The following is a 27,015-nucleotide window of genomic DNA, read 5'->3' as shown; positions in this document are numbered from 1 at the left end:
GGACGGCCGATCGGCTGTTTGTTCCGTTTTGTGTTCTCGCGTTTTGGGTCCAAATGTCACTTTCTCTTCTGTATGTTCAGTTTCTTGGGATTTCCGTCGTTTCCCATTCCTGACCTCGTTCTTCTCACATCGCAGACCGGGACGGCGTGCTGCACAAAGACTCTCATGAACTGAACTTACCCGGAGGGAAGAAGATGAAACTGGACGTTCAGTGTGCGGGGGCGGACGGCGGCGGGGGCCCCGAGGAACCGCCAGCGGTAAGTGTCACCCGAGCGCACAGAGCCCCAGTGCAGCACCTCCAGCTAGTCTGATGTATATGAAGAGCTTCTAGTGCCTGGAAAGGTTTTGGGTCAATTTGGTATCATTTGTCGATTCTGGAGGTTTATAGAGAGAAGAACAATTATCACATCTCTGTATTTACTAATCATTCCTCTGATCTCTGGTGTCAGCCTCAGGCTGCAGTGTTGTCACCGGGATCTCCATTCTGTCAGGAATCAGGGTATGACCAGAGGTGTGTGGACTGACGCAGGGAAACGCAGGCTTCAGATATGGTATAAATAAGACAATTTATTAAGACTAACAATAGAAACATAAACGCACCAAACCCCAAGCTAACACAAATACATACAACAAACCCCAAGCTAACACAAATACATACAACAAACCCCAAGCTAACACAAATACATACAACAAACCCCAAGCTAACACAAATACATACAACAAACCCCAAGCTAACACAAATACATACAACAAACCCCAAGCTGACACAAATACATACAACAAACCCCAAGCTAACACAAATACATACAACAAACCCCAAGCTAACACAAATACATACAACAAACCCCAAGCTAACACAAATACATACAACAAACCCCAAGCTAACACAAATACATACAACAAACCCCAAGCTAACACAAATACATACAACAAACCCCAAGCTAACACAAATACATACAACAAACCCCAAGCTAACACAAATACATACAACAAACCCCAAGCTAACACAAATACATACAACAAGGTGAATCAAACCCAAAACCTAAACTGATATACACAGGTACATACACATGTAGAGCACAACGTAGTCAGGCAGGCCGGGTCAATAACTATCGGGCAGGTAGGTACAGGGGGTCAGGCAGAGAATGGTCGGGGTCACAAGCTAGGGATCAAACAGGAGAAGTCAGCAGAGGTCAGGATCAGGCAGGGTCGGTAACAAGTCAGGCAGGAACAGGAACAGGAACGCAGGTTACAAGATACAGGGGCCCATAGAAAAACACACACCAAGGCACAGACTGCAGGTCTGGCCATCCCTTAAATACACCTCCGTAATCAGCTTCAGGTGATGGCTGACTGCAGGGTTGAGTCTCTGATTGCTGAGAGCACCCGCTGGCCAGCCCTGGTACTGCAGCCCACAAGGCAGGTGAGTCCCACCATTATTGGCAAGTCCATTCCTGACACATTCCCATACCAGAGTGGGCACTACCATACCCCCACCACAGAGGGCACTACCATACCCCCACCACAGAAGGCGCTACCATACCCCAAGCACAGAGGGCATTACCATACCCCCACCACAGAGGGCGCTACCATACCCCCACCACAGAGGGCACTACCATACCCCCAGCACAGAGGGCGCTACCATACCCCCACCACAGAGGGCACTACCTTACCCCCAGCACAGAGGGCACTACCTTACCCCCAGCACAGAGGGCGCTACCATACCCCCAGCACAGAAGGCGGTACCATACCCCCAGCACAGAGGGCGCTACCTTACCCCCAGCACAGAGGGCGCTACCTTACCCCCAGCACAGAGGGCGCTACCATACCCCCAGCACAAAGGGCACTACCATACCCCCAGCACAGAGGGCGCTACCATACCCCCAGCACAGAGGGCGCTACCATACCCCCAGCACAGAGGGCACTACTATACCCCCAGCACAGAGGGCACTATCATAACCCCAGCACAGAGGGCGCTACCATACCCCCAGCACAGAGGGCACTACCATACCCCCAGCACAGAGGGCGCTACCATAACCCCAGCACAGAGGGTGCTACCATACCCCCAGCACAGAGGACACTGCGATACCCCCAGCACAGAGGGCACTGGGATATTCCCGGCCCCCCCAGCACAGAGGACAATGTGATATCCCCAGCACAGAGGGGACTGTGATACCCCCAGCACAGAGCGGACTGTGATACCCCCAGCACAGAGGGGACTGTGATACCCCCCCAGAACAGAGGACACAGTGATACCCTCAGCACAGAGGGCACTGGGATATCCCCCCCCCCAAGCACAGAGGACGCCGTGATACCCCCAGCACAGAGGACGCCGTGATACCCCCAGAACAGGGGGCACTGTGGTACCCCCCCAGAACAGAGGACACAGTAATACCCCCAGCACAGAGGATATTGTGATACCCCCAGCACAGAGGGGACTGTGATACCCCTCCCCCCTAGCACAGAGGGTGCAAGGATTCAACCTATGTCTGTAGCCCCCTTGTCCTCGTTATTTTTACCCTCAGGCCTGGGAGAAATAAAGACACCGAAGTGTGCAAGCTAAATCTCTGAAAGTTTAATGCATGACAAGAACGGTTATACAGAACTCAGTGGGCGTGGCTTAATCTCAGGATGACCAATGAAACATTCCATTCTTATCAATATAGTTACGTGAAGAACAAGTAGTTGAGGGAGACCATATAAGGGAGTTCCTTCTACAGAAATAAACTAGTCTATATAAACTAGGAAACGAGAGAGAAGTTACAAAATCAAAACTAACTGTTCCCACATCTAGCAATGGAGGCATTATACAACATGGATGACGATTAATAACACATATTTCCTTACAGAGGGCACTGTGATACCCCTCCACCCCCCCCCCCCCCCAGCACAGAGGGCACTGTAATACCCACCCCCACAGCACAGAGGGCACTGTGATACCCCCCCAGCACAGAGGGCTCTGTGATACCCCCCCCCCAGCACAGAGGGCACTGTGATACCCACCCCCCCAGCACAGAGGGCACTGTGATACCCACCCCCCCAGCACAGAGGGCACTGTGATACCTACCCCCCCAGCACAAAGGGCACTGTGATACCCCCCCCAGCACAGAGGGCACTGTGATACCTACCCCCCCAGCACAAAGGGCACTGTGATACCCCCCCCCCCAGCACAGAGGGCACTGTGACACCCCCCCCCCCCCAGCACAGAGGGCACTGTGACACCCCCCCAGCACAGAGGGCACTGTGGGCACATTGTTTTTTTATAATTTTAGTGTTTTTAAATTATCAGTGTGATTTTCATGGATTCTTTTAGATATTCATGTACAATCTATAAGACCTGCGTCACACTTTTATGATGTGTGTTCCTGTGATATGTCCTGTGTTGTGTCCTGTGATGTGTCCTGTGATATGTCCTGTGATATGTCCTGTGATGTGTCAAGGCAGCCAGTTTAGTACAAAAATAAAGATAAGAAAGAGTCCAAGTAACATGGTAACACAAAGTATGAGCTGACAGAACGTACACTTCTCCCTCTCCATCTCCCTCTCCTCCTCCTCCATCTCCTTCTCCCTCTCCTTCTCCCTCTCCCCCTCCTTCTCCTCTACCCTCTCCCTCCCTCCTCCACCCTCTCCTTCTCCCTCTCCTTCTCCTGCACCCTCTCCTTCTCCCTCTCCTCCTCCACCCTCTCCTTCTCCCTCTCCCCCTCCTTCTCCTCTACCCTCTCCTCCTTCACCCTCTCCTTCTCCCTCTCCTCCTCCACCCTCTCCTTCTCCCTCTCCTCCTCCATCCTCTCCTTCTCCCTCTCCCCCTCCTTTTCCTCTACCCTCTCCTCCTTCACCCCTCCTTCTCCCTCTCCTCCTCCTCCACCCTCTCTTCTCCCTCTCCTCCTCCACCCTCTCCTTCTCCCTCTCCTCCTCCATCCTCTCCTTCTCCCTCTCCTCCACCCTCTCCCTCTCTTCCCACCCTCTCCTTCTCCTCCACCTTCTTCTTCTCCCTCTCCTCCTCCACCCCCTCCTTCTCCCTCTCCTCCTCCACCCTCTCCTTCTCCCTCTCCTTCTCCTGCACCCTCTCCTTCTCCCTCTCCTCCTCCACCCTCTCCTTCTCCCTCTCCCCCTCCTTCTCCTCTACCCTCTCCTCCTTCACCCTCTCCTTCTCCCTCTCCTCCTCCACCCTCTCCTTCTCCCTCTCCTCCTCCGCCCTCTCCTTCTCCCTCTCCCCCTCCTTCTCCTCCACCCTCTCCTTCTCCCTCTCCTCCTCCACCCTCTCCTTCTCCCTCTCCTCCTCCACCCTCACATTCTCCCTCTCCTACACCCTCTCCCTCTCTTCCACCCTCTCCTTCTCCTCCACATTCTTCTTCTCCCTCTCCTCCTCCACCCCCTCCTTCTCCCTCTTCTCCACCCTCTCCTTCTCCTCCACCCTCTCCTCCACACTCTCCCTCTTCTCCACCCTCTCCTTCTCCTCCACCCTATCCTTCTCCCTCCCTCCTTCACCCCCTCCCTCTCCCTCCCTTCCCCTCTCCTTCTCTCACCCCCTCCCTTTCTACTTCTCCTTTTCCCTCTGCCTCTCGCCATCTCCTTCTCCTTCTCTCCCTCATCCTCTCTCTCTTTCTCCCTCCCCTTCTTCTCCCTCTCCTTCTCTCTCCACCTCCCCCTCCATTTTTTGTTCTCCTTCTTCCTCTCTTTCTCCCTCCCTCTCCCTTTCTATTCTTTCTCCCTCTCCCTCTCCCTCTCCCTCCCTTTCTCATTCTCCCTCTCCTTCCCCCTCCCCTTCTTCTCCCTCTCCTTCCACCTCCCCCTCCATTTCTTCTTCTCCTTCTCCCTCTCCTTCTCCCTTCCCCTCCCTTTCTCCTTCTCCCTCTCCTTCTCCCTTCCCCTCCCTTTCTCCCTATCCCTCTCCTTTTCTACTTCTCCTTTTCCTTCTCCCTCTCTCTCTGCCTCTTGCATCTCCTTCTCCCTTTCCCTCCCCCTCCCTTTCTCTTCCTTCTCCCTCTCCCTCCCCTCCCCCTTCTCCTTCTCCCTCTCCCTCCACCTCCCCCTCCATTTCTTCTTCTCCTTTTCCCTCTGCCTCCCACTCCCTTTAGCCTTCTCCCTCTCTTTCTCCCTCTCCTTCTCACTCCCCCTACCCCTCTCCTTCTCACTCCCCCTCCCTCACCCCCTTTATTGCCCTTTCCCTTTCATTCTTCTTTCTTCTTGTTCATCAGGGAAGGTCCCGAGTTCTTTGTACAATATCTGTGGTGTGTCATTTACTGGAGGAGATAAGGAGCTGACAGGGCAGTAAAACTCCCTTCAAATATCAGAACTTCCCTGACTTGTCTGACCTCCTGCAATACGGCAGAGTGAAGTTGGTGTGTGAAGGAGTGTTGGGCCCCTTATGATAAGGTCCTTCTAGGAGGCCGGCCAGTCATGGTTCCTTGTAATGGGTTTTCTAGCAGCAGGTTATTTGGCAGATCCACAGCCATTACAGATTCTCGACGCCCCTCTAGGGGGCCCTTCTTCCTACAGGACTGTCTAGAGGCCTAACAACTCACAGCTCACGTAGACGTACTGTCCTCCAACTTGTGTATGGATGGTGGAGTAAAAACCTTGCACTACACCATCTTACTGGTCACCCAAAGCAAGAGAGATTTGGGTTGGGAATTCTGCAGGGCCCTGTGTTTCTCTGATGTGTCAGGTCAGGGCTTGGCAGTCCAGCCAAACACCCGGGGCCCAGGTCACTTAGCACATGTCCTCTAGTGGGGGTCTGTCCTTAACTGTCAGCGCCACTCTCGACCTGACCAGATTTACCTCTTGTACCCCATATCCTGGACCCTGTCCACCACCACTCCTTACCTGGCCATGTTTGTACCTTGTACCTCGTATCCTGGACCCTGTCCACCATCAGTCATGGCCTGACCAGGTTTGCACCTTGTACCTCGTATCCTGGACCCTATCCACTACCACTCCCGACCAGACCAAGTTTGCACCATGTAGCTCGTACCTTTTATCCCTAATCTCTGTCCACCACCACTCCTGACCTGACCTGGTTTACATCTCGTACCTCGTATACTGGACCCTGTCCACCACCAGTCACAACCTGACCAGGTTTGTACCTTGTGCCTTTTATCCCAAATCTCTGTCCACCACCACTCCTGACCTGACCTGGTTTACACCTTGTACCTTGTATTTTGTATCCTGGACCCTGTCTGACCTGACCTGGTTTACACCTTGTACCTTGTATCCTGGACCCTGTCTGACCTGACCTGGTTTACACCTTGTACCTTGTATCCTGGACCCTGTCCACCATCAGTCACGGCCTGACCAGTTTTGCACCTTGTACCTTGTATCCTGGACCCTGTCTACTACCACTCCTGACCTGATCAGGTTTGCCTTGTACCTTGTATCCTGGACCCACCACCACTCTCAACCTGACAAGATCTGCATCATGTACCTCGTATCCTGGACCCTGTCCATCACCACTCCCGACCTGACCAGGTTTATGCCTTTATAAATAGATGAAAAAAGTGCAGCGCTAAAGCATATCAAAAAAGTTCGTTCTTAGAAGTTCGTTGTCAAAAGTTCATAAGATATCTCGATCAATACTAAGGTGTACACAGCTAGAGGGATCCAGTAGAAATGACAGAAATGCGCACTCACCGACCGCGCATAGGAAATGCGCATTTGTGTGTTAAAAACACAAGTGTCGAACTCCCTCAGGACAAGGTATCATCCGGCGGTGATCTGCTAGGCTCACAGGACCTCCTTAAGATCAGGATTAGAGATGGCCAGGTGAGGGCTCCCTCCTCCAGATATAGCTGCGTCTGCCAGTCTGATAACCCCTCAATAAGGGGTAAAAAACGGGAGAATGCCCATAGTGTAGTATATCAAAAGTTTATTGAATAACATGTATAACAGGACAGGTCAGTATTCAAACTGGCAAACAGCCAGAAAGTGTATAGTAAAAATACTGGTACTGACCTAGAGTAAAATGGCCGCCAGACCTCCTCGTGGTCTGGGCGGCGATGAGGCGTCACAAGCTGTCAGTTCCTCCTGAGGCCTTTCGTGCTAGAGCACATCTTCAGAGGGGAGGCTGACAGCTTTGTGACGGACGCCAGATTCTGAAATAACAAGCCGCGGGAGTCGCGCATGCGCACAAACTCACCGCCATTTTCGAGTGGACCGGGCAACTGCGCATGCGCGCGCGCCTAGACGCCATTTTGCCGTGGATATAAGAACTGTCAGCAGAGATGCAATGCATACAGCTGTCAGGGCACACTGAAAGGTGCTTTTGAGCCGAGAGTAATGGCTCATGATCCCAGGGGGTAAGCAAAAATGATCAGTCCGATATTACAGCGGAAAGATATAGCGCCAGAACCCCTTGGCAAGTAATTATATCACCTAGAATGGTGATTCATAGGGAAGATAATGCAAACTTATCCACGGCATATGGAGGTGCACCGGATACATCAATCCATATTTAAACATATATACATAATGTGGAATATAGAATAAAATGTGGTCAAAGATTAATAATGGTGTGTTCTAAAAAATAGAGGAAAATCCTTATATATAATTGCATCAATGACCGATCTGGAGTTGGAAGTCACATATATGTGTGAAACCACTGCCATAATCTGAGAGACCAGATAGTCCAAAAAATCTTTATATTTCAAAACACCATATTTGCCAAAAATATTGGTGGTTAAAATTATGGCTGCACCCAGCAATCAAAGTGCGCAGCACAAATAATTGCCATGATCGATAGCTCTTAATCGTAGATGGGTGATCAAAGATGCCATAGCCGGTCCTGATATTCAATCATTCATTAACAGAATTAATACCGATTTATCCATGGCATATAAAGGTGCTGAAAGTGCAACAATCCGTACCGAGAGTATAAATACTTGAGTAATAAAAAACTCATAAATGGATATAGGTATATATGTTTGATGTGTAAAGTCATAAATGATATGACCGAGTACACTAAGATAATGTTTCATAAAATATAGACTAGGATAGCATAAAATGCATAAAATGAATAGAATAGCATAAAATACATATAATAACATAGGAGCGTCAAAGGCTTAATATAACATGCATATATGTCAATCTGGAATAGGTAATCAATAAAAGGACTTTACAATAAAAACATGGGAACCTAACTGTTAGCTATAAAGCAGTTCACGTCAATCTCAATATTGTGTCCTCTGGGGTATAAAGTATCTAGTTCGTAAACCCATCTTGTTTCTGATTGTGACACAGCTCTGGTCTTGTTAATACCCCTCCAATGTGGTGATATCACATCAATTCCTACAAATTTAAGAGAGGAGGGGTCGCTGTTGTGAAGTAGTCTGTAATGGTTAGAGAGTGAATGCTCCCTATAGCCCTTCCTGATATTGGCTACATGTTCTCTTAACCGGTCACGGAGCCGTCTCGTCGTGCGTCCCACGTATTGTTTATAGCATGGGCATTGGAGTAGGTACACAACGAATCTACTATTACATGAGATGAATCGGTCGATGGTATATGTTTTTCCAGTTGTGAAAGACTCAAAATTTTTGGTCTTGTATTTCCTAGCACCATTGCATTTGCAGATAACACATTTATTACAAGGATAGAATCCTTTGAGTTCGTCAAAAAATGTAGTGCTAGTTGGAGGGTTCACCACATTAGGTGCTATTTGGTGCCTAATTGCTGTTGTTTTCCGGAAAATAATTTCGGGTTTGTCAGGCAAGATTTTTGATAAAGTAGGATCCAATTTCAGTAAATGCCAGTTTTTCTTTATGATTCCCCCAATTTGTCTAAACTGTGTGGAAAAGGTTGTAATAAAAGGGCAGACCATTGATTTAGTTGGTCTTGGTTTGTCTGATAACATATCGCTCCTATCACGTTGAGCAATCGTCCGTATAGTATTATCTAGACCATCCTCCTTATAACCCTTCTCTAGGAACCTTTTCTTCAGTACCATGGCCTGATTAAAATACGTATCCATATCCGTACAGTTGCGTCGGATGCGCATAAACTGGCCTTTTGGAATGTTACCCAACCAGTTAGGATGGTGACAGCTGCTGGTTGGAATGTAACTATTCCTATCTGTAATCTTAAAAAATGATTTAGTTACAATCTTACTGTTAAAATTGATTAGAGTAAGATCTAAAAAATTAATTTCAGATTGACTATATGTATAAGTGAGGCTGATATTAAAATTATTGTTGTTAAGACTCGTAAAAAAGTTAATCAAAGAATCCTTCCCCCCATTCCAAAGAAGGATAATATCATCTATGTACATCTTGTACATGACTAATTCTGGCCAATCTCTAGCGTAAATAAGGTCTTCCTCCCATCGAGACATGAAGAGGTTCGCCAGGCTGGGGGCAAACTTAGCCCCCATTGCAACCCCTTTGATCTGCAGATAGTATGACTGGTCAAACCAAAAATAATTGTGGTCTAATGCAAATTCCAGTAGCTCTAAAATAAAATGTTTTTGTGTCATGGGTAAAGTGCTATAGTTCGTGAGATAAAAGTCTGCCGCCTCCATTCCATCAGTGTGATTGATGTTGGTGTAGAGAGAGGCCACGTCAGCAGTAACAAGATAGGTGCTAGGCAATGTGTTTAAAGTGCTGACTATATTTAGCACCTGTTTAGTGTCTCGTAGGTAAGACGGGGTTTGTGTTACCAAAGGCTGAAGGTAGTGGTCTATATACTCCCCTATTTTAGAGCTAAGGGATCCGATCCCACTAATTATTGGACGTCCTGGTGGGTGGACTGGGTCCTTATGTATCTTGGGCAAGATGTATAATATAGGCAGCTTGGGTGTTAAAGGGCATAAAAAAGCCTTTTCTTTTTTATTTAGAATATTTAGGTCATAGCCCTTAGTGATAATCCTCTTGAGCTCCTTTTTGTAGCTTAGCATAGGGTCACATGGTAAAGGTTTGTAAGTAGTGCTGTCATCAAGAATGTTATTGACCTCAGTGATGTAATCAGTTTTGTTCAAAATCACAACTCCTCCTCCCTTATCGGCTGGTCTAACAACCAGATCTTTCCTTTCAAGCAAAGATTTAATCACCCTATTGTCCCCCGCTCTATTATATGAGTTATGTATAGGGATGTTTCTAAGATCGCTTAGGACCTTATCTTTAAAAAGATTAACACAAGAATGTGCTTGGGGTGGTGGGTTGTAAGTAGATGCATTCCTTAAATTGGAATGCATGAACCCATCAGATGGGATATTACTCATGATTGGGTTATTACAGAAGTATCGTTTTAGAGATAACTGTCTTGCAAATTTGTGAACATCAATGTATGTGCCAAATTTATTCAGTTTCTTTGCAGGTGCATATTTAAGTCCTTTATCAAGGAGACGTAGTTCCTCATTGGTCAGATGTGTATCACTCAGATTAAAGATGCCCTTACCAACTACGTTTTCCTCTTTTTTGGGGTTTCTATTCGTCCTCCTTCCCCCTCTCTTTCCCCTCCTGAATTTCTCCTTTTCCTTGACAGACCCTCCTCTAAAAAAGGCTGTCTGGGGTGGTAAGGTTGATGTGAACCTTTCGGGATGGGGTTTTGAGGTTTATGTTGATGATTCTGGTAATTATTCTGAGGGTTCGTTGGTTTCCTCTTTTGAGGGGGGTTATTAGAAGGGGGATATTGAACCCTATTATCCCTAAAATTCCGTGGGGATGGGTGATAATAGGGATGGTAATAATTAGGGTTGTACTGTTGAGTCGGTGGCCAATTATTTTGTCTTGGAGGGGTGTAGTAGTCAGTGGGAAACCTGTCTCCTCCATAATTGGTATAAGCATTGGGGTGTCTATAAAGCTCTCTAGAGCCAATATTATTGTCCTGGAGAGGTTGAGATCTACTGGACGAGGGAATAGGATGTTGTTTATTATGATTGGAATTCTTGTGTTTGGATATATTAGATCTAGAATTGTTAGTATTGTTAGCAGTAGGAGTTTTGGGGGGAACGGGGTCCTCCTGTTTTTGCCAGTTAAAGACCGATTGATCTAAATAATCCTTAAAATCCCTATGATACTTTTTCTTCTTCTTTATTTTCTGTTCTTTTTCTATCCCCTCCAGGTGTTTTTTGAGTTTATCTGATTCTATATTGTAGTTACCCTTATCCTTATGTGGAGTTAATTTGTCTCTAATGAGATTGATCTCTTTATCCAAGTGTGCTAATTTCTTCTTTTTCCTAATGATAAGGAATTTTAACAAATCTATTCCAGCATTGTTAAAAAACTGGAACCATTCCAAATGACTGTTAGTGTCCTCTGAATCTGGGCGCACATCCCAGCGTAATGACCTAGGGACCATATGTTCCTTTGTATATTTATTCAAAAAGGAGATGTCCCATAATGTTTTAATTTCACTTGTGGCAAGATTTTTAAGTTGTAGGAACAGACCTTTTAGGTCGTCGGTCTCTTTATCACCTGTATCAACTGTAAAAAAATCTTCCGATATGACAGTTCTAGAAAGCCTATAGTCAAAGATATCCCCCATTCTAAATTAATAAGAAAGATGGAATATAATCAAGTATGTATGATACTAAAAACCTGAAAGCAGCTCAAAACTTGTAGTGATAAAAGCAGACATAAAATATAAAATGAAGTGAGCGCTCATTAAATGAAATATCAATGAAAAAGTAAGCAGCTAATGGCACAAGAGGGGATCACAACCTCCTCTGACTGTATAAATAGATGAATAAAGTGCAGCGCTAAAGCATATCAAAAAAGTTCGTTCTTAGAAGTTCGTTGTCAAAAGTTCATAAGATATCTCGATCAATACTAAGGTGTACACAGCTAGAGGGATCCAGTAGAAATGACAGAAATGCGCACTCACCGACCGCGCATAGGAAATGCGCATTTGTGTGTTAAAAACACAAGTGTCGAACTCCCTCAGGACAAGGTATCATCCGGCGGTGATCTGCTAGGCTCACAGGACCTCCTTAAGATCAGGATTAGAGATGGCCAGGTGAGGGCTCCCTCCTCCAGATATAGCTGTGTCTGCCAGTCTGATAACCCCTCAATAAGGGGTAAAAAACGGGAGAATGCCCATAGTGTAGTATATCAAAAGTTTATTGAATAACATGTATAACAGGACAGGTCAGTATTCAAACTGGCAAACAGCCAGAAAGTGTATAGTAAAAATACTGGTACTGACCTAGAGTAAAATGGCCGCCAGACCTCCTCGTGGTCTGGGCGGCGATGAGGCGTCACAAGCTGTCAGTTCCTCCTGAGGCCTTTCGTGCTAGAGCACATCTTCAGAGGGGAGGCTGACAGCTTTGTGACGGACGCCAGATTCTGAAATAACAAGCCGCGGGAGTCGCGCATGCGCACAAACTCAACGCCATTTTCGAGTGGACCGGGCAACTGCGCATGCGCGCGCGCCTAGACGCCATTTTGCCGTGGATATAAGAACTGTCAGCAGAGATGCAATGCATACAGCTGTCAGGGCACACTGAAAGGTGCTTTTGAGCCGAGAGTAATGGCTCATGATCCCAGGGGGTAAGCAAAAATGATCAGTCCGATATTACAGCGGAAAGATATAGCGCCAGAACCCCTTGGCAAGTAATTATATCACCTAGAATGGTGATTCATAGGGAAGATAATGCAAACTTATCCACGGCATATGGAGGTGCACCGGATACATCAATCCATATTTAAACATATATACATAATGTGGAATATAGAATAAAATGTGGTCAAAGATTAATAATGGTGTGTTCTAAAAAATAGAGGAAAATCCTTATATATAATTGCATCAATGACCGATCTGGAGTTGGAAGTCACATATATGTGTGAAACCACTGCCATAATCTGAGAGACCAGATAGTCCAAAAAATCTTTATATTTCAAAACACCATATTTGCCAAAAATATTGGTGGTTAAAATTATGGCTGCACCCAGCAATCAAAGTGCGCAGCACAAATAATTGCCATGATCGATAGCTCTTAATCGTAGATGGGTGATCAAAGATGCCATAGCCGGTCCTGATATTCAATCATTCATTAACAGAATTAATACCGATTTATCCATGGCATATAAAGGTGCTGAAAGTGCAACAATCCGTACCGAGAGTATAAATACTTGAGTAATAAAAAACTCATAAATGGATATAGGTATATATGTTTGATGTGTAAAGTCATAAATGATATGACCGAGTACACTAAGATAATGTTTCATAAAATATAGACTAGGATAGCATAAAATACATAAAATGAATAGAATAGCATAAAATACATATAATAACATAGGAGCGTCAAAGGCTTAATATAACATGCATATATGTCAATCTGGAATAGGTAATCAATAAAAGGACTTTACAATAAAAACATGGGAACCTAACTGTTAGCTATAGGTTTATGCCTTGTACCTCATATCCTGGACCCTGTCCAACACCACTCCTGATCTAACCAGGTTCACACCTTGTACCCTGTATCCTGGACCCTGTCCACTACCACTCCTGACCTGAGCAGGTTTGCACCTTGTACCTTGTATCCTGGACCCTGTCCACCACCACTCCTGACCTGAGCAGGTTTGCACCTTGTACCTTGTATCCTGGACCCTGTCCACCACCACTCCTGACCTAACAAGGTTTACACCTTGATATCAGTGCCAAGCAAAGCAACCCCCCGTGGTCAGTGTGCAGAGGGGAAACCACATACGAAGGACACTGAAGATGGTGATGATCACTGTAGTAATGCCAACAACTACAGTCATTTTCCAGTGGTCCCATGAGCATGGAATCTACATACTTACATCATGCCATGCTGGACCAAGCTGGTGGTAATTGCAGAGCGTCCAACAACACATGCTAGGGGACCTCTGCTATGTCCTTCACCCTTGTTGCAGAGACTATGGTGGTTGGTCAGCTCTTTTTAAGCTGTGGATCTGCTGGTCTCTACTACATGTGAGGGATGTGTGGTGTTAAGTCAGTGCCGGGCCCTAGTTAGAGCACCTGCATGAGCAGCTCGGGGCCTTTTTGTCAGCTGTGACGGGGAGACAGAGGTGTGATCGGGGAGATTCGTGTCAGTGATGCAGCTGAAAATGAATTTTAATGGAAGAAGCGTGCCGGGGGCATAACACTGAGCTCGTTATTGAAAAGTCCTTTCTTCTATACATTTGTAGAACTTCTTCCGCCAGCCGAGTCTGTAGAGAAGTCATGACTTCCTGATACAGCTTTTCAGCATGAATTCTTTCTAGAAACGGATTAATCATCATTAATAATCATTATTAACAGATTAATCATCCCATTACTCTTTGCATTTTCCTGTTTAGTTAAAAAAGGAAGTTTCAACCCCTCAATATTGTTTTGTGAAATATATAATTTTTATATCTGTGAGGGAAATAGCTGATGCGATATTAAAGGCAGTGTGTACTTAAAGGGTAACTCCACTTTCATGGAAAAAAAAAAATAGAAAATAAAAACAAAAATAATAATATATAATTGGGACACAAGTCATATGGTAATTGAATAATATTAAAAAATGACCTTTTCTTTTAACTGCTTTACCGCCGCCCTATAGCATAAATGCTGCTACAGGGTGGCCGCGGTGCGCAAAATCTTGTATATATATAAGATTTTGCATTTCCAGGTAGGGGGGAGCGCGAGCCGTGCACACGCCCTGCCCTCGCCTCCATTCACAGTAGCGGCTGTCAGTTCTCCTCCCTGTCAGCTCGGGCACACTGCACAGCACAGCCATCCAGAGCAGTGTGATTACAGTAAAACACTCCCAGCACACAGGTAGCCCTTTGATCGTCCCTCATGTTAAAACCTTCCTGCCCAGTGCCATTAGTACAGTGTCGGGGCTTTTTTTTTAGCACTGATCACTGTATTGGTGTCACTCAGGATGTCAGTGACACCAAGTCAGCTCCCCTCCAGTGTCAGAATGCCCGCCGCAGTCCTGCTAGAAGCCGCTATTCACCGCTATTACTAGTAAAAATGCAAAAACAAAATCCCAGTATCTATACCTCCATTTGTAAATGCTATAACTTTCACATAAACAATTAAATTACACGTATTATTGTAGACTTCACCTCCGCAACATCTCCAAGATACGCCCGTTCCTAACCACGGAAACCACTAAGCAACTCATTCCCTTCCTTATTATCTCTTGCCTCGACTATTGTAACTCCCTCCTCATTGGCCGACCTCATCACAGGCTATCCCCTCTTCAGTCTATCATGAATGCTGCTGCCAGACTCATCCACCTTACTAACCGTTCGGTATCTGCCAATCCCTCCACTGGCCTCCACTCAGTGTCCTCCACCCCTCTCTGCCAATCCCTCCACTGACCTCCACTCAGTGTCCTCCATCCCTCTCTGCCAATCCCTCCACTGACCTCCACTAAGTGTCCTCCACCCCTCACTGACAATCCCTCCACTGACCTCCACTCAGTGTCCTCCACCCCTCTCTGCCAATCCCTCCACTGGCCTTCATTCAGTGTCCTCCACCCCTCTCTGCCAATCCCTCCACTGGCTTCCACCCCTCTCTGCCAATCCCTCCACTGGCCTCCCCTCAGTGTTCTCCACCCCTCTCTGCCAATCCCTCCACTGGCCTCCACTCAGTGGCCTCCACCCCTCTCTGTCAATCCCTCCACTGGCCTCCATTCAGTGTCCTCCATCCCTCTCTACCAATCCCTCCACTGGCCTCCACTCAGTGTCCTCCACCCCTCTAAGCCAATCCTTCCACTGGCCTCCACTCAGTGTCCTCCAACCCCTCTCTGCCAATCCCTCCACTGGCCTCCACTTAGTGTCCTCCACCCCTCTCTGCCAATCCCTCCACTGGCCTCCATTCAGGGTCCTCCACCCCTCTCTGCCAATCCCTCCACTGGCCTCCACTCAGTGTCCTCCACCCCTCTCTGCCAATCCCTCCACTTGCCTCCATTCAGTGTCCTCCATCCCTCTCTGCCAATCCCTCCACTGACCTCCACTCAGTGTCCTCCACCCCTCTCTGCCAATCCCTCCACTGGCCTCCATCCCTCTCTGCCAATCCCTCCACTGGCCTCCACCCCTCTCTGCCAATCCCTCCACTGGCCTCCACTCAGTGTCCTCCACCCCTCTCTTCCAATCCCTCCACTGGCCTCCACCCCTCTCTGCCAATCCCTCCACTTGCCTCCATTCAGTGTCCTCCATCCCTCTCTGCCAATCCCTCCACTGACCTCCACTCAGTGTCCTCCACCCCTCTCTGCCAATCCCTCCACTGGCCTCCATCCCTCTCTGCCAATCCCTCCACTGGCCTCCATCCCTCTCTGCCAATCCCTCCACTGGCCTCCATCCCTCTCTGCCAATCCCTCCACTGGCTCCCAGTTGCCCAACGGATAAAATTCAAAACAATAACGTATAAAGCCATTTAACCTTTGCCCAAAATTGCATCACTGATCTTGTCTCCAAATACTCTCCGCTCCTCGCAAGACTTCCTGCTCTCTAGCTCCCTTGTCTACTCCTCCCATGCTCTTCTTCAGAGCTTCCCCCATCCTCTGGAACTCTCTACCCCAACTTATCAGACTATCGCCTACTCTGCTCACTTTTAGGTGATCTCTGAAAACCGATCTCTTCAGGGAAGCCTATCCTGCCCTCAGCTAATACTGGAATCTTCTACTCCTCCTACCAGTCCATCCCCCACAGTTACTACCTTTTGTACCACTAGCCCCTCCCTCTTAGATTGTAAGCTCCCAGGATCAGGACCCTCTAATCCCTCTTGTATTGAACTGTATTGTTGCTGTATTGTCTCCCGTTATATTGTAAAGCGCTGAGCAAACTGTTGGCTCCATAAATCCTGTATAATAATAATATTGGTACGTTTATAGCACCATCAATATACGCAGCGCTTTACATATATATTGTACATTCACATCAGTCCCCGCCCCCGAGGAGCGCACAATCTAAGGTCCCTAACTCACGTTCATACATACACATACTAGGGACAATTTAGACCGGAGCCAATTATCCTCCCAGCATGTCTTTGGAGTGTGGAAGGAAACAGGAGTACCCGGAGGAAACCCACGCAGGCACAGGGAGAACATGCAAACTTCAGGCAGGTGGTGCCGTGGTTGGGATTTGAACCAACGACCCGAGTACTGCCAGGCAGAAGTGCTAACCATTCAGCCGCTGTGCTGCCTGTATTGGGATTTCTTTTTTTGCAAAGGCACAGAGCAGAATACATTTCAGGCAAAATTTATTACAAAATTTGAAAGTAAAAAATATTAGGTTTTTTTCTCAAAATTGGCGCTTTTTTTTAGAGCGCAAAAGATTAAAAACGCACAGGTGATCAAATACCACCGAAAGAGCTCAATTTGTGGGAAAAAAGGCTGTAAATTTAATTTGGGTGCAGCGTTGCATGACCGCGCAATTGTCGGTTAAAGTAACGCAGCGCTGTAATGCAAAAAAATGGCCTAGTCAATAAGGGGGAGGAAATCCTCTGGAGGGCGAGGGGTTAAATTCCTTTAATTTTCTGTAAAATACAATATGGTTACCTGGAGGTGTCCTGTACACACATGATACAGAACTTCCCCCAGAAACGTAATTTCCTGCTTGTGTGACTTGCTTACTGATTGTCTGCACTAAGATAGTACGTCAGATTTTGGGCATCCCCTGCAATAAAAACATCCTCTTTGGTGAGATACCTCCAAAGGTTAACACGTCTCAAGGGAAGCAGACCCCGTCACTTTCCTGATTAGAGCCCTGCAGGTGCAGCAACTGATCGATAATTATAAAGTCGCTCCCATTCACAGTCACTCTGCACATGGACACAGAGAAACAAACAGCTATTTCTTCAGAATAACAAAAGGTAGGAATCTACAACAAAGTTCGTTGTAAACTCTGCAATGTACAGCGATCACCCAGAGGGGAGTGTTTTTCTCTCAACAAAAGTAGAGTTACTCTTTAACCACTTCCCGTCCGGCCGCTGTATATAAATGGCCAGACGGTGGCAGTGCAGGGGCAGGTTGCCGTTCACAAACGGCGCCTGCCATTTTGGACTATGAGTGCTCCCTGGGAGCGCACGGCACAGCGATCCGGTGCGGACACAGCGGAAAACCGATCGCTGTACGGGACCTCTGTGTGAGGTCCCGATCATGTGATTACTGATTAGCCAATTTACGATTTACTAAAGCCGGAGGGTCTAAAATCAGGTCCACTTCTGCAGAGAGACCAATCAGCTTCCAGGTTTTATTGCCAAAGCTTAACCACCTCCCGTCCGGCCATTGTATATTATTATTATTATTATTATACAGTATTTATAAAGTGCCAATAGTTGGCTCAGCGCTGTACATTACAAAGGGGGACAGAACATGTGACAGAACAATACCAATACAATGCGATACATGAGGGGATTGAGGGCCCTGATCCTTGGAGCTTACAATCTAGGAGGGAGGGGATGGTGGCACAGGAGGAGATAGCTGTGGGGGATGGAGTGGTAGGAAGAGTGGAGGAGGTCGGCAAGTTAGCAGGAGGTGGGGTAGGCTTCCCTGAAGAGATGGGTTTTCAGGGTGCGCCTAAAGGAGAGGAGAGTAGGTGATAATCTGATGGGTTGGGGCAGGGAGTTCCAGAGGATGGGTGACACCCTGGAGAAGTCCTGGAGGCGGGCATGGGAGGAGGAGACCAGGGAACTAGAGAGAAGGAGGTCTTGTGAGGAGCGGAGTGTGCGTGTTGGGCGGTACTTGGATATTAGGTCGGTGATGTAGTTCAGGGCAGTATGGTGGACGGCTTTGTACGTCAGTGTTAGGATTTTGAATTTGATCCGTTGCGCAATCGGAAGCCAGTGGAGGGATTGGCAGAGGGGGGTGGAGGACACTGAGTGGAGGCCAGTGGAGGGATTGGCAGAGGGGGGTGGAGGACACTGAGTGGAGGCCAGTGGAGGGATTGGCAGAGGGGGGTGGCGGAGATGGAGCGGTTGGAAAGGTGAATGAGTCTGGCAGCCGTACTCAGGATGGACTGAAGCGGGGATAGCCTGTGGCGAGGCAGGCCAGTGAGGAGGGAGTTGCAGTAGTCGAGTCGTGATATGATGAGGGAGTGGATGAGCTGTTTAGTGGTTTCTGGGGTTAGGAACGTGCGGATTTTGGCGATGTTGCGGAGGTGGAGTCTGTATGTTGCGGAGGCGGAGTCTGCATGTTGCGGAGGTGGAGTCTGCACGAGTTTGTTAAAGATTGGACTTGGGGCTGGAAGGATAGGTTGGAGTCCAGAATGACACCCAGTACTCTGGCCTGCAGGGCGGGTTTGATGGTGGCTTTGTTGGATGTGAAGGAGAAGTCAATGGGGGGTGGGGTCCGGGCTGGGGGGAGACAAGAAACTCGGTTTTGGAGAGGTTCAATTTAAGGAAGTGGAGCGACATCCAGTCTGATATGTCGCTCAGTAGGTGTGTGATTCGGGCGGAGACTGAGGGGGTGAGGTGGGGGGAGAGACCGAGGGGGTGAGGTGGGGGGTGGAGAGATAGATTTGTGTGTCGTCGGCATAGAGGTGGTAGTTGAAGCCGTGAGAGTGTATGAGTTGGCCAAGGGAGGAGGTGTAGATGGAGAAGAGAAGGGGCCCGAGGACAGAGCCTTGAGGGACCCCAACAGAGAGGGGGAGTGAGGGGGAGGTGGTAGCATTATAGGTAACGCTGAAAGAGCGTTGTGACAGGTTGGATGAGAGCCAGGAGAGAGCGGAGTCTCTGAGGCCGAGGGAGTGTAGTTTTTTGAGGAGGAGGGGGTGGTGGACTGTGTGGAAGGCTGCAGAGAGGTCAAGGAGTAGGAGCACTGAATAGTGGCCATTAGCTTTGGCGGTATATAAATGGCCTCCCTGCCCCCTGCTTGTGCGCGATCCCTTGGAGTGCGCAGCACCGTGATCCAGTGCCCGCTGTGTCCTCCTGGCACAGTGGAATACCGATCGTCAGACGGGACCTCTGTGCGAGGTCCCGATTGTTGGTTATGTGTTAGAGAAGACACTGGTAGTGATAGCAGAATTCAGACTTTACTTGTGTGGCTTAAGTTACAAACATACAGAGCACATTTCTCAGCAGACATATTACTTCCTGAAGATGATGATAGAGGAACAAACAAGTTTTCACATATGTACAACTAGTAACCTTTAGTGTATAGTGCCATCTACTGGTCAAGTGATATTAACACACAATACTATATATAGTACATTATAGTACATGCTGTTGCATTCCCAACACCGATCATGTGATCACTGATTGGCCAATCAGTGATCACATGCAGAGTAGTAAACAAGATGTTACTTCTGACATCATTGCTTACTACATGTGAAATCTGTGAATGATCACAGAGATCACATGGTACAGGGCCATTCACAGCAGCCTTGTACCATGTGACAAGCTGTGACCAATCACAGCTCTCACAGTATTTCTCAATGGCTGCAGGAATGCAGCCAGAGAGAAGGAGAAATGATTGTACAGCCTTTATGGGTGTAAAAGCAATCAGTGTACAAGAAAAAAAAAAAATCTTCATCACCCCTCACAAGTAGTGACACTGTACTGCTAGGGTGACAGTATGTTAACCATTTCCATACCGGGCAATTTTACCCCTTCCCTCCCAGGCCATTTTTCAGGTTTCAGCGCTCTCACATTTTGAATGACAATTGCGCGGTCATACAACATTGTACCCAAACTAAAATTTTATCATTTTCTTCACACAACTAGAGCTTTCTTTTGGTGGTATTTAATCACCACTGGGGTTTTTATTTTTTGCTAAATTAACAAAAAAAGACCAAAAATGTTGAAAAAAACCCACGTTTTTCTTTGTTTCTGTTATAAAAGTTTACAAATAAATAATTGTTCTTCATAAATTTAGGCCGAGATGTATTCTGCTCCATGTCTTTGGTGAAAATAACCCAAATTAGGATGTATTATTTAGTTTGTAGGAAAGTTATAGAGTTCACAAACTATGGTATAGATCTGAATATTGATCAATCCTGAAGTACTGACAGCCAATCTAATTTCTTGAGGTCCAAGAATGTCAGAATAGTACAGATATCCCCAAATGTCAGGACAGTACAGATATCCCCCAAAATGTCAGGACAGGACAGATATCCCCCAAATGTCAGAACGGTACAGATATCCCCCAAATGTCAGAACGGTACAGATATCCCCCAAATGTCAGAACAGTACAGATATTCCCCAAATGTCAGAACAGTACAGATATTCCCCAAATGTCAGAACAGTACAGATATTCCCCAAATGTCAGAACAGTACAGATATTCCCCAAATGTCAGGACAGTACAGATATCCCCCAAATGTCAGGACGGTACAGATATCCCCCAAAATGTCAGGACAGGACAGATATCCCCCAAATGTCAGAACGGTACAGATATTCCCCAAATGTCAGAACGGTACAGATATCCCCCAAATGTCAGAACAGTACAGATATCCCCCAAATGTCAGGACAGTACAGATATCCCCCAAATGTCAGAACGGTACAGATATCCCCCAAATGTCAGAACAGTACAGATATTCCCCAAATGTCAGGACAGTACAGATATCCCCCAAATGTCAGGACAGTACAGATATCCCCCAAATGTCAGGACGGTACAGATATCCCCCAAATGTCAGAACAGTACAGATATCCCCCAAATGTCAGGACGGTACAGATATCCCCCAAATGTCAGAACAGTACAGATATTCCCCAAATGTCAGGACAGTACAGATATCCCCAAATGTCAGGACAGTATAGATATCCCCCAAATGTCAGGACAGTACAGATATCCCCCCAAATGTCAGGACAGTACAGATATCCCCAAATGTCAGGACAGTATAGATATCCCCCAAATGTCAGGACAGGACAGATATTCCCCAAATGTCAGGACAGTACAGATATCCCCCAAATGTCAGAATGGTACAGATATCCCCCAAATGTCAGAACAGTACAGATATTCCCCAAATGTCAGGACAGTATAGATATCCCCCAAATGTCAGGACAGTACAGATATCCCCCAAATGTCAGAACAGTACAGATATCCCCCCAAATGTCAGGACAGGACAGATATCCCCCAAATGTCAGGACAGGACAGATATCCCCCAAATGTCAGAACAGTACAGATATCCCCAAATGACCCCTTTTTGCAGAGTAGACAGTCTGACGTACTTCATAAGAGGCATGGCGAGTTTTTTGAAGTTGTATTTTTTTTGTCATAATTTTTCGGAAAATGAAAAAAATGAAAAAAATTATTTTCACTATTTTTTTTTTTACATACTGTCACCAGTGCAGTACAGCGTCATCATATAACTGGCATGGCGGTGAACAGGGACACTGACTGGTGACAGTATAAAAAAAAAAAATACATATATTTTTTTTTTTATATTATTATTAATTTTTTATTACTTTTTTTTATTTTTTTTTAAGATTTTTTTTTCATATTTTACTATGACCAAAGTAGTACAATGTTACCATAGTAACATTGTACTACTTTGGGGAAGTGATCAGTATTTTTTTTTTTTTTTACACAATTTGCTTATAGCAAAGAATTACCGTATTTTTCGCTCCATAAGACGCACTTTTTTCCCCCCAAAAAAGGGGGGAAAATGTCAGTGCGTCTTATGGAGCGAATATGGAGCGGCCGGTCCGGTATTTCCACCGCCGCCGTGTCAGAATACCGGGCCGGCCGCTCAGCTCTGCAGCGGGACCTTATAGAGATGACTGCTGACCTTTGGGGAGGGAGGGGGAGCGGGTACCTGAATTTGACAGGTACCCGCTCCCACTTCCGTGGAGTTGTTCTTTCATCTTACCCGTTCCTCTATCCAGCGGCGCGCTGTCTTCCCGGCTTCTGTAGTGTGGGCATGGCAGCCGGGTGCCAAGTGCGCATGCGCAAGAAGCGGTGCTTTTTGTGAATGGTAAGGCGGCACCTGGGACACATGACAGATCCCAGAAGCCGCCGGACCAATCACAAAGCGCAAGTGCTTCTCGCTCATGCGCACTGGGCACCCGGCTGTCATGCCGAGCGCCATTACAGAAGCCGGGAAGACAGCGCGCGGCTGGATCGAGGAACAGGTAAGATGAAAGAACAACTCCACGGAAGTGGGAGCGGGTACCTGTCAAATTCAGGTACCCGCTCCCCCCCCCTCCCCAAAGGTCAGCAGTCATCCCCTGTACTGTCCGCAGTCTCTGGTCATCTCCTGTACTGTGTCTGCAGTCTCTGGTCATCTCCTGTACTGTGTCCGCAGTCTCTGGTCATCTCCTGTACTGTGTCCGCAGTCTCTGGTCATCTCCTGTACTATGTCCGCAGTCTCTGGTCATCTCCTGTACTATCCACAGTCTCTGGTCATCTCCTGTACTGTGTCCGCAGTCTCTGGTCATCCCTGTGCTGTCTGCAGTCTCTGGTCATCCCTGTACTGTCCGCAGTCTCTGGTCATCCCTGTGCTGTCTGCAGTCTCTGGTCATCCCTGTGCTGTCTGCAGTCTCTGGTCATCCCTGTACTATCCACAGTCTCTGGTCATCTCCTGTACTGTCCACAGTCTCTGGTCATCCCTGTACTGTCCGCAGTCTCTGGTCATCTCCTGTACTATGTCCGCAGTCTCTGGTCATCCCTGTGCTGTGTCTGCAGTCTCTGGTCATCTCCTGTACTATGTCCGCAGTCTCTGGTCATCTCCTGTACTGTGTCCGCAGTCTCTGGTCATCTCCTGTACTATGTCCGCAGTCTCTGGTCATCCCTGTGCTGTGTCCGCAGTCTCTGGTCATCTCCTGTACTGTGTCCGCAGTCTCTGGTCATCTCCTGTACTGTGTCCGCAGTCTCTGGTCATCTCCTGTACTGTGTCCGCAGTCTCTGGTCATCTCCTGTACTGTGTCCGCAGTCTCTGGTCATCTCCTGTACTATGTCCGCAGTCTCTGGTCATCTCCTGTACTGTGTCCGCAGTCTCTGGTCATCTCCTGTACTGTGTCCGCAGTCTCTGGTCATCTCCTGTACTGTGTCCGCAGTCTCTGGTCATCTCCTGTACTGTGTCTGCAGTCTCTGGTCATCTCCTGTACTGTCCGCAGTCTCTGGTCATCTCCTGTACTGTGTCCGCAGTCTCTGGTCATCTCCTGTACTGTCCGCAGTCTCTGGTCATCTCCTGTACTATGTCTGCAGTCTCTGGTCATCTCCTGTACTATGTAGAAAAGAAAAAACCTCAGCGCCCAGGACTCTCTTATTACACACACAATTCCCCGTGAGATGCTGCTGTACACAGGTGCAAAAACCAAAAAACTTATATCAATAAATACCAGCGCAAACCCACATAACAAATTGCATCACCCAACCTATTAAATAAATAAATAATTAATAAATAACAAACTTAAAAAACTGTGACACAAAACCACTTTTGTGTTAATGAAAAATAAATAGATAAATAAATAAATAAATAAATAATTTTAGAATAATAAGTCCAGTGACAAAAAAATCCCAAAATAACAGTCCCGTGACAAAATTAATTATATTGTAATTATATTGTAATTTTCATTGGATTCTTCCGTGCCTTTGATCCCTTCACCATCCACAAGTGCAAAACCGTCTTGATAACGCCCTGTGGGTGGGGCGAAACGCGTTGACGCACTTCCGGTTGCCTGTTCCGGCGTCTGACGTCATTTCCGGTGAGTGGAACGCACGCCGAGCGGTGCGTTCCAAGGGGCCATCTTTGCATAGTGGATGAGTCTGCATCTGAGGTCTGCCATCCTGCTGTATACTAGGCTGTGGGGTCTTTATAGAAAAGTCGCTGTACATGAAAAATGGATCGTTTTTAAGGAAAGATCGTTTTTGTTTCAATAAAATGCGGGTTATATCCTGCTAAAATGTGAGTGGTCTGGAGAGATTCTTTTGATGAGAAACCATTACGGTATCACGCTATGGTTTTTTCTTCTTCCTGATTTTCCTTGGGGGATTCGGTGAGAGGAGTAACCAGAAGAGGTACCCATATCCGAGAGGAGGCAGTATTTGGAGGTCTTATATATATAGTAAAGGGGGTCCAGGAGCTCTTAATATTCCTGAAAGGCGTTTGACTCACCACTATCTGGTGAGTGCGGTTAATGTTGGTTTTGCACTGGTGGATGGTGAAGGGATCAAAGGCACGGAAGAATCCAATGAAAATTACAATATAATTACAATATAATTAATTTTGTCACGGGACTGTTATTTTGGGATTTTTTTGTCACTGGACTTATTATTCTAAAATTATTTATTTATCTATTTATTTTTCATTAACACAAAAGTGGTTTTGTGTCACAGTTTTTTAAGTTTGTTATTTATTAATTATTTATTTATTTAATAGGTTGGGTGATGCAATTTGTTATGTGGGTTTGCGCTGGTATTTATTGATATATCTCCTGTACTATGTCTGAAGTCCATTAGTTCAGAATTTTTTTTTCCTGTTTTCTGCCTCTAAAATCTAGGTGCGTCTTATGGTCAGGTGCGTCTTATGGAGCGAAAAATACGGTACTTTGCTATAAGCAAGCATTTACCTGAATGAAATCGATTCATTCAGGTTTTTTTTTTTTTTTGTGCTTAGCTGTGATTTGGTCACAGCTAATCACATGACATGTGCATGTGATTAGCTGTGACCATTCACAGCTAGGCACTAGTATACAATGGATGGCATCATGAATGAAGCCATCCATTGTATACAACTGTCATGTGACCTGCTGTGATTGGTCACAGCAGGTCACATGGTACCTGCAATGGGGGCCGGTACTCAGATCTGTCATTGGCCATGTCCGAGGTACACGGCCGATGACAGATCGCGTCGCTGCGCCGCTCTGCGTTAGCGCAAACTGCGCATGTGCGGGAGCACGCCAAATGGCGTGCACCCAGAGTGCAGGAGCACTTTTGAAGCCGCCAAACGGCCATTGGCCGGGCGGCTAATGGTTAAAAAAAAAAAAACATAAAAAAATAAAAATTTAAAAAATGTTTGAAAAATTATAATTTTTGGTTATAAACTAATTTGGGTTATTTTTTTCATAATACATTTTGGCCAAAATTTATGAAGAAAGATTATTTATTTGCAAAATTTTATAAGAAAAACACTTTTTTTTCAAAATTTTTGGACATTTTCATTTATAGAGCAAAAAAAATAAAAATCCCAGCAGTGAATAAATACCACCAAAACAAAGCTTTATCTGTCTCAAAACAATGCTAAAAAATTCATATGGGTACAGTGTTGCATGACCGCGCAATTGTCATTCAAAGTGTGATAGCGCTGAACGCTGAAAATTGCCTGGGCAGGAAGGGGGTGAAAGTGTCCGGACAGGAAGGGGGGGGGGGGAAGTGTCCGGACTGGAAGGGGGGGGATAGTGTCCGGATTGGAAAGGGGGGGGAAGTGTCCGGACTGGAAGGGGGGGGGGGAAGTGTCCAGTATGGTGGGGGGGGGGAAGTGTCCGGACTGGAAGGGGGGGGGGGTTGAGTACATCATATTCTCCCCAAGACGTTTCCTGCTCTAAATAAATCCTTTTTTGGAATTAGAAAGGAGACTCGTTTATTGTAACCTGGAATGGATGATGATTCTGAAGACAATGGGATTGATTTAGAAACCAATCAGCTTCCAGGTTGTATTGTCAAAGCTTCATTGAACAAGTGGAAGTTAGAAGCTGATTGGCTCCCACGCAGAGCTGCACCAGCTTTTGCTCTCTCCGGTGTTAGTAAATCAACCCCAATGCCTATCTGCCATTATTTCTGTAAATATTCTCAGCTTCTTAGAATAACTTATTCTTTTTTGTTCAGCAAAATGTTTTTATTTCTACAGGTTTCCAGAGTGGATGTCACGGCCCAACCCCCAGGTAACGTGCGTTCAACGTATGGTTGTGTAATATATTGGAGATTGTGTTCAGTGGCCAGAGAACGTAGGACTGTAGATGGTGGAGGCTGTAGGACACTATGATGGTCAGGATGGTTGCAGGAGATGATGGTTGGTATGGTAGACACCTAGTATGATGGGTCTTATGGTGACTGTTGAATATCACTTGGTCCTGTCAGATCGGCCTTTCTAGTATGGAGGAACCCTTGAAATAAGGAAGTCACGCGTCTTTAGCGTGAAACGCCAGTCCCCCAATGTATTTCCACTGTCTGTACTGGTTTTATCTTGGTT

At 46.6% G+C, this 27,015-nt stretch overlaps 1 protein-coding gene across 1 annotated transcript in view; it reads left to right on the top strand.

The window, feature by feature from the left end:
• Positions 1-25: 25 nt before the first annotated feature.
• LOC149441365 (protein mono-ADP-ribosyltransferase PARP14-like) overlaps positions 26-27,015 on the top strand; it is a 107,999-nt gene continuing 81,009 nt past the window's right edge. Inside the window, exons 1-2 of the mRNA XM_089657433.1 lie at positions 26-257; positions 26,674-26,707. Of these exons, the coding sequence (XP_089513559.1) occupies positions 195-257; positions 26,674-26,707 (97 nt within the window). The 5' untranslated portion in view covers positions 26-194. The remainder of the gene's footprint in view (positions 258-26,673; positions 26,708-27,015) is intronic.

The sequence above is a fragment of the Staurois parvus genome, unplaced genomic scaffold, assembly GCF_062004578.1.
Source record: "Staurois parvus isolate SC_StPar_1 unplaced genomic scaffold, SC_StPar_1.0 ptg000999l, whole genome shotgun sequence".
In the NCBI taxonomy this organism is placed as follows: Eukaryota; Metazoa; Chordata; class Amphibia; order Anura; family Ranidae; genus Staurois; species Staurois parvus.
Note: the sequence above shows the minus strand (reverse complement) of the source record. Positions and strands in the feature narration are given on the sequence as shown.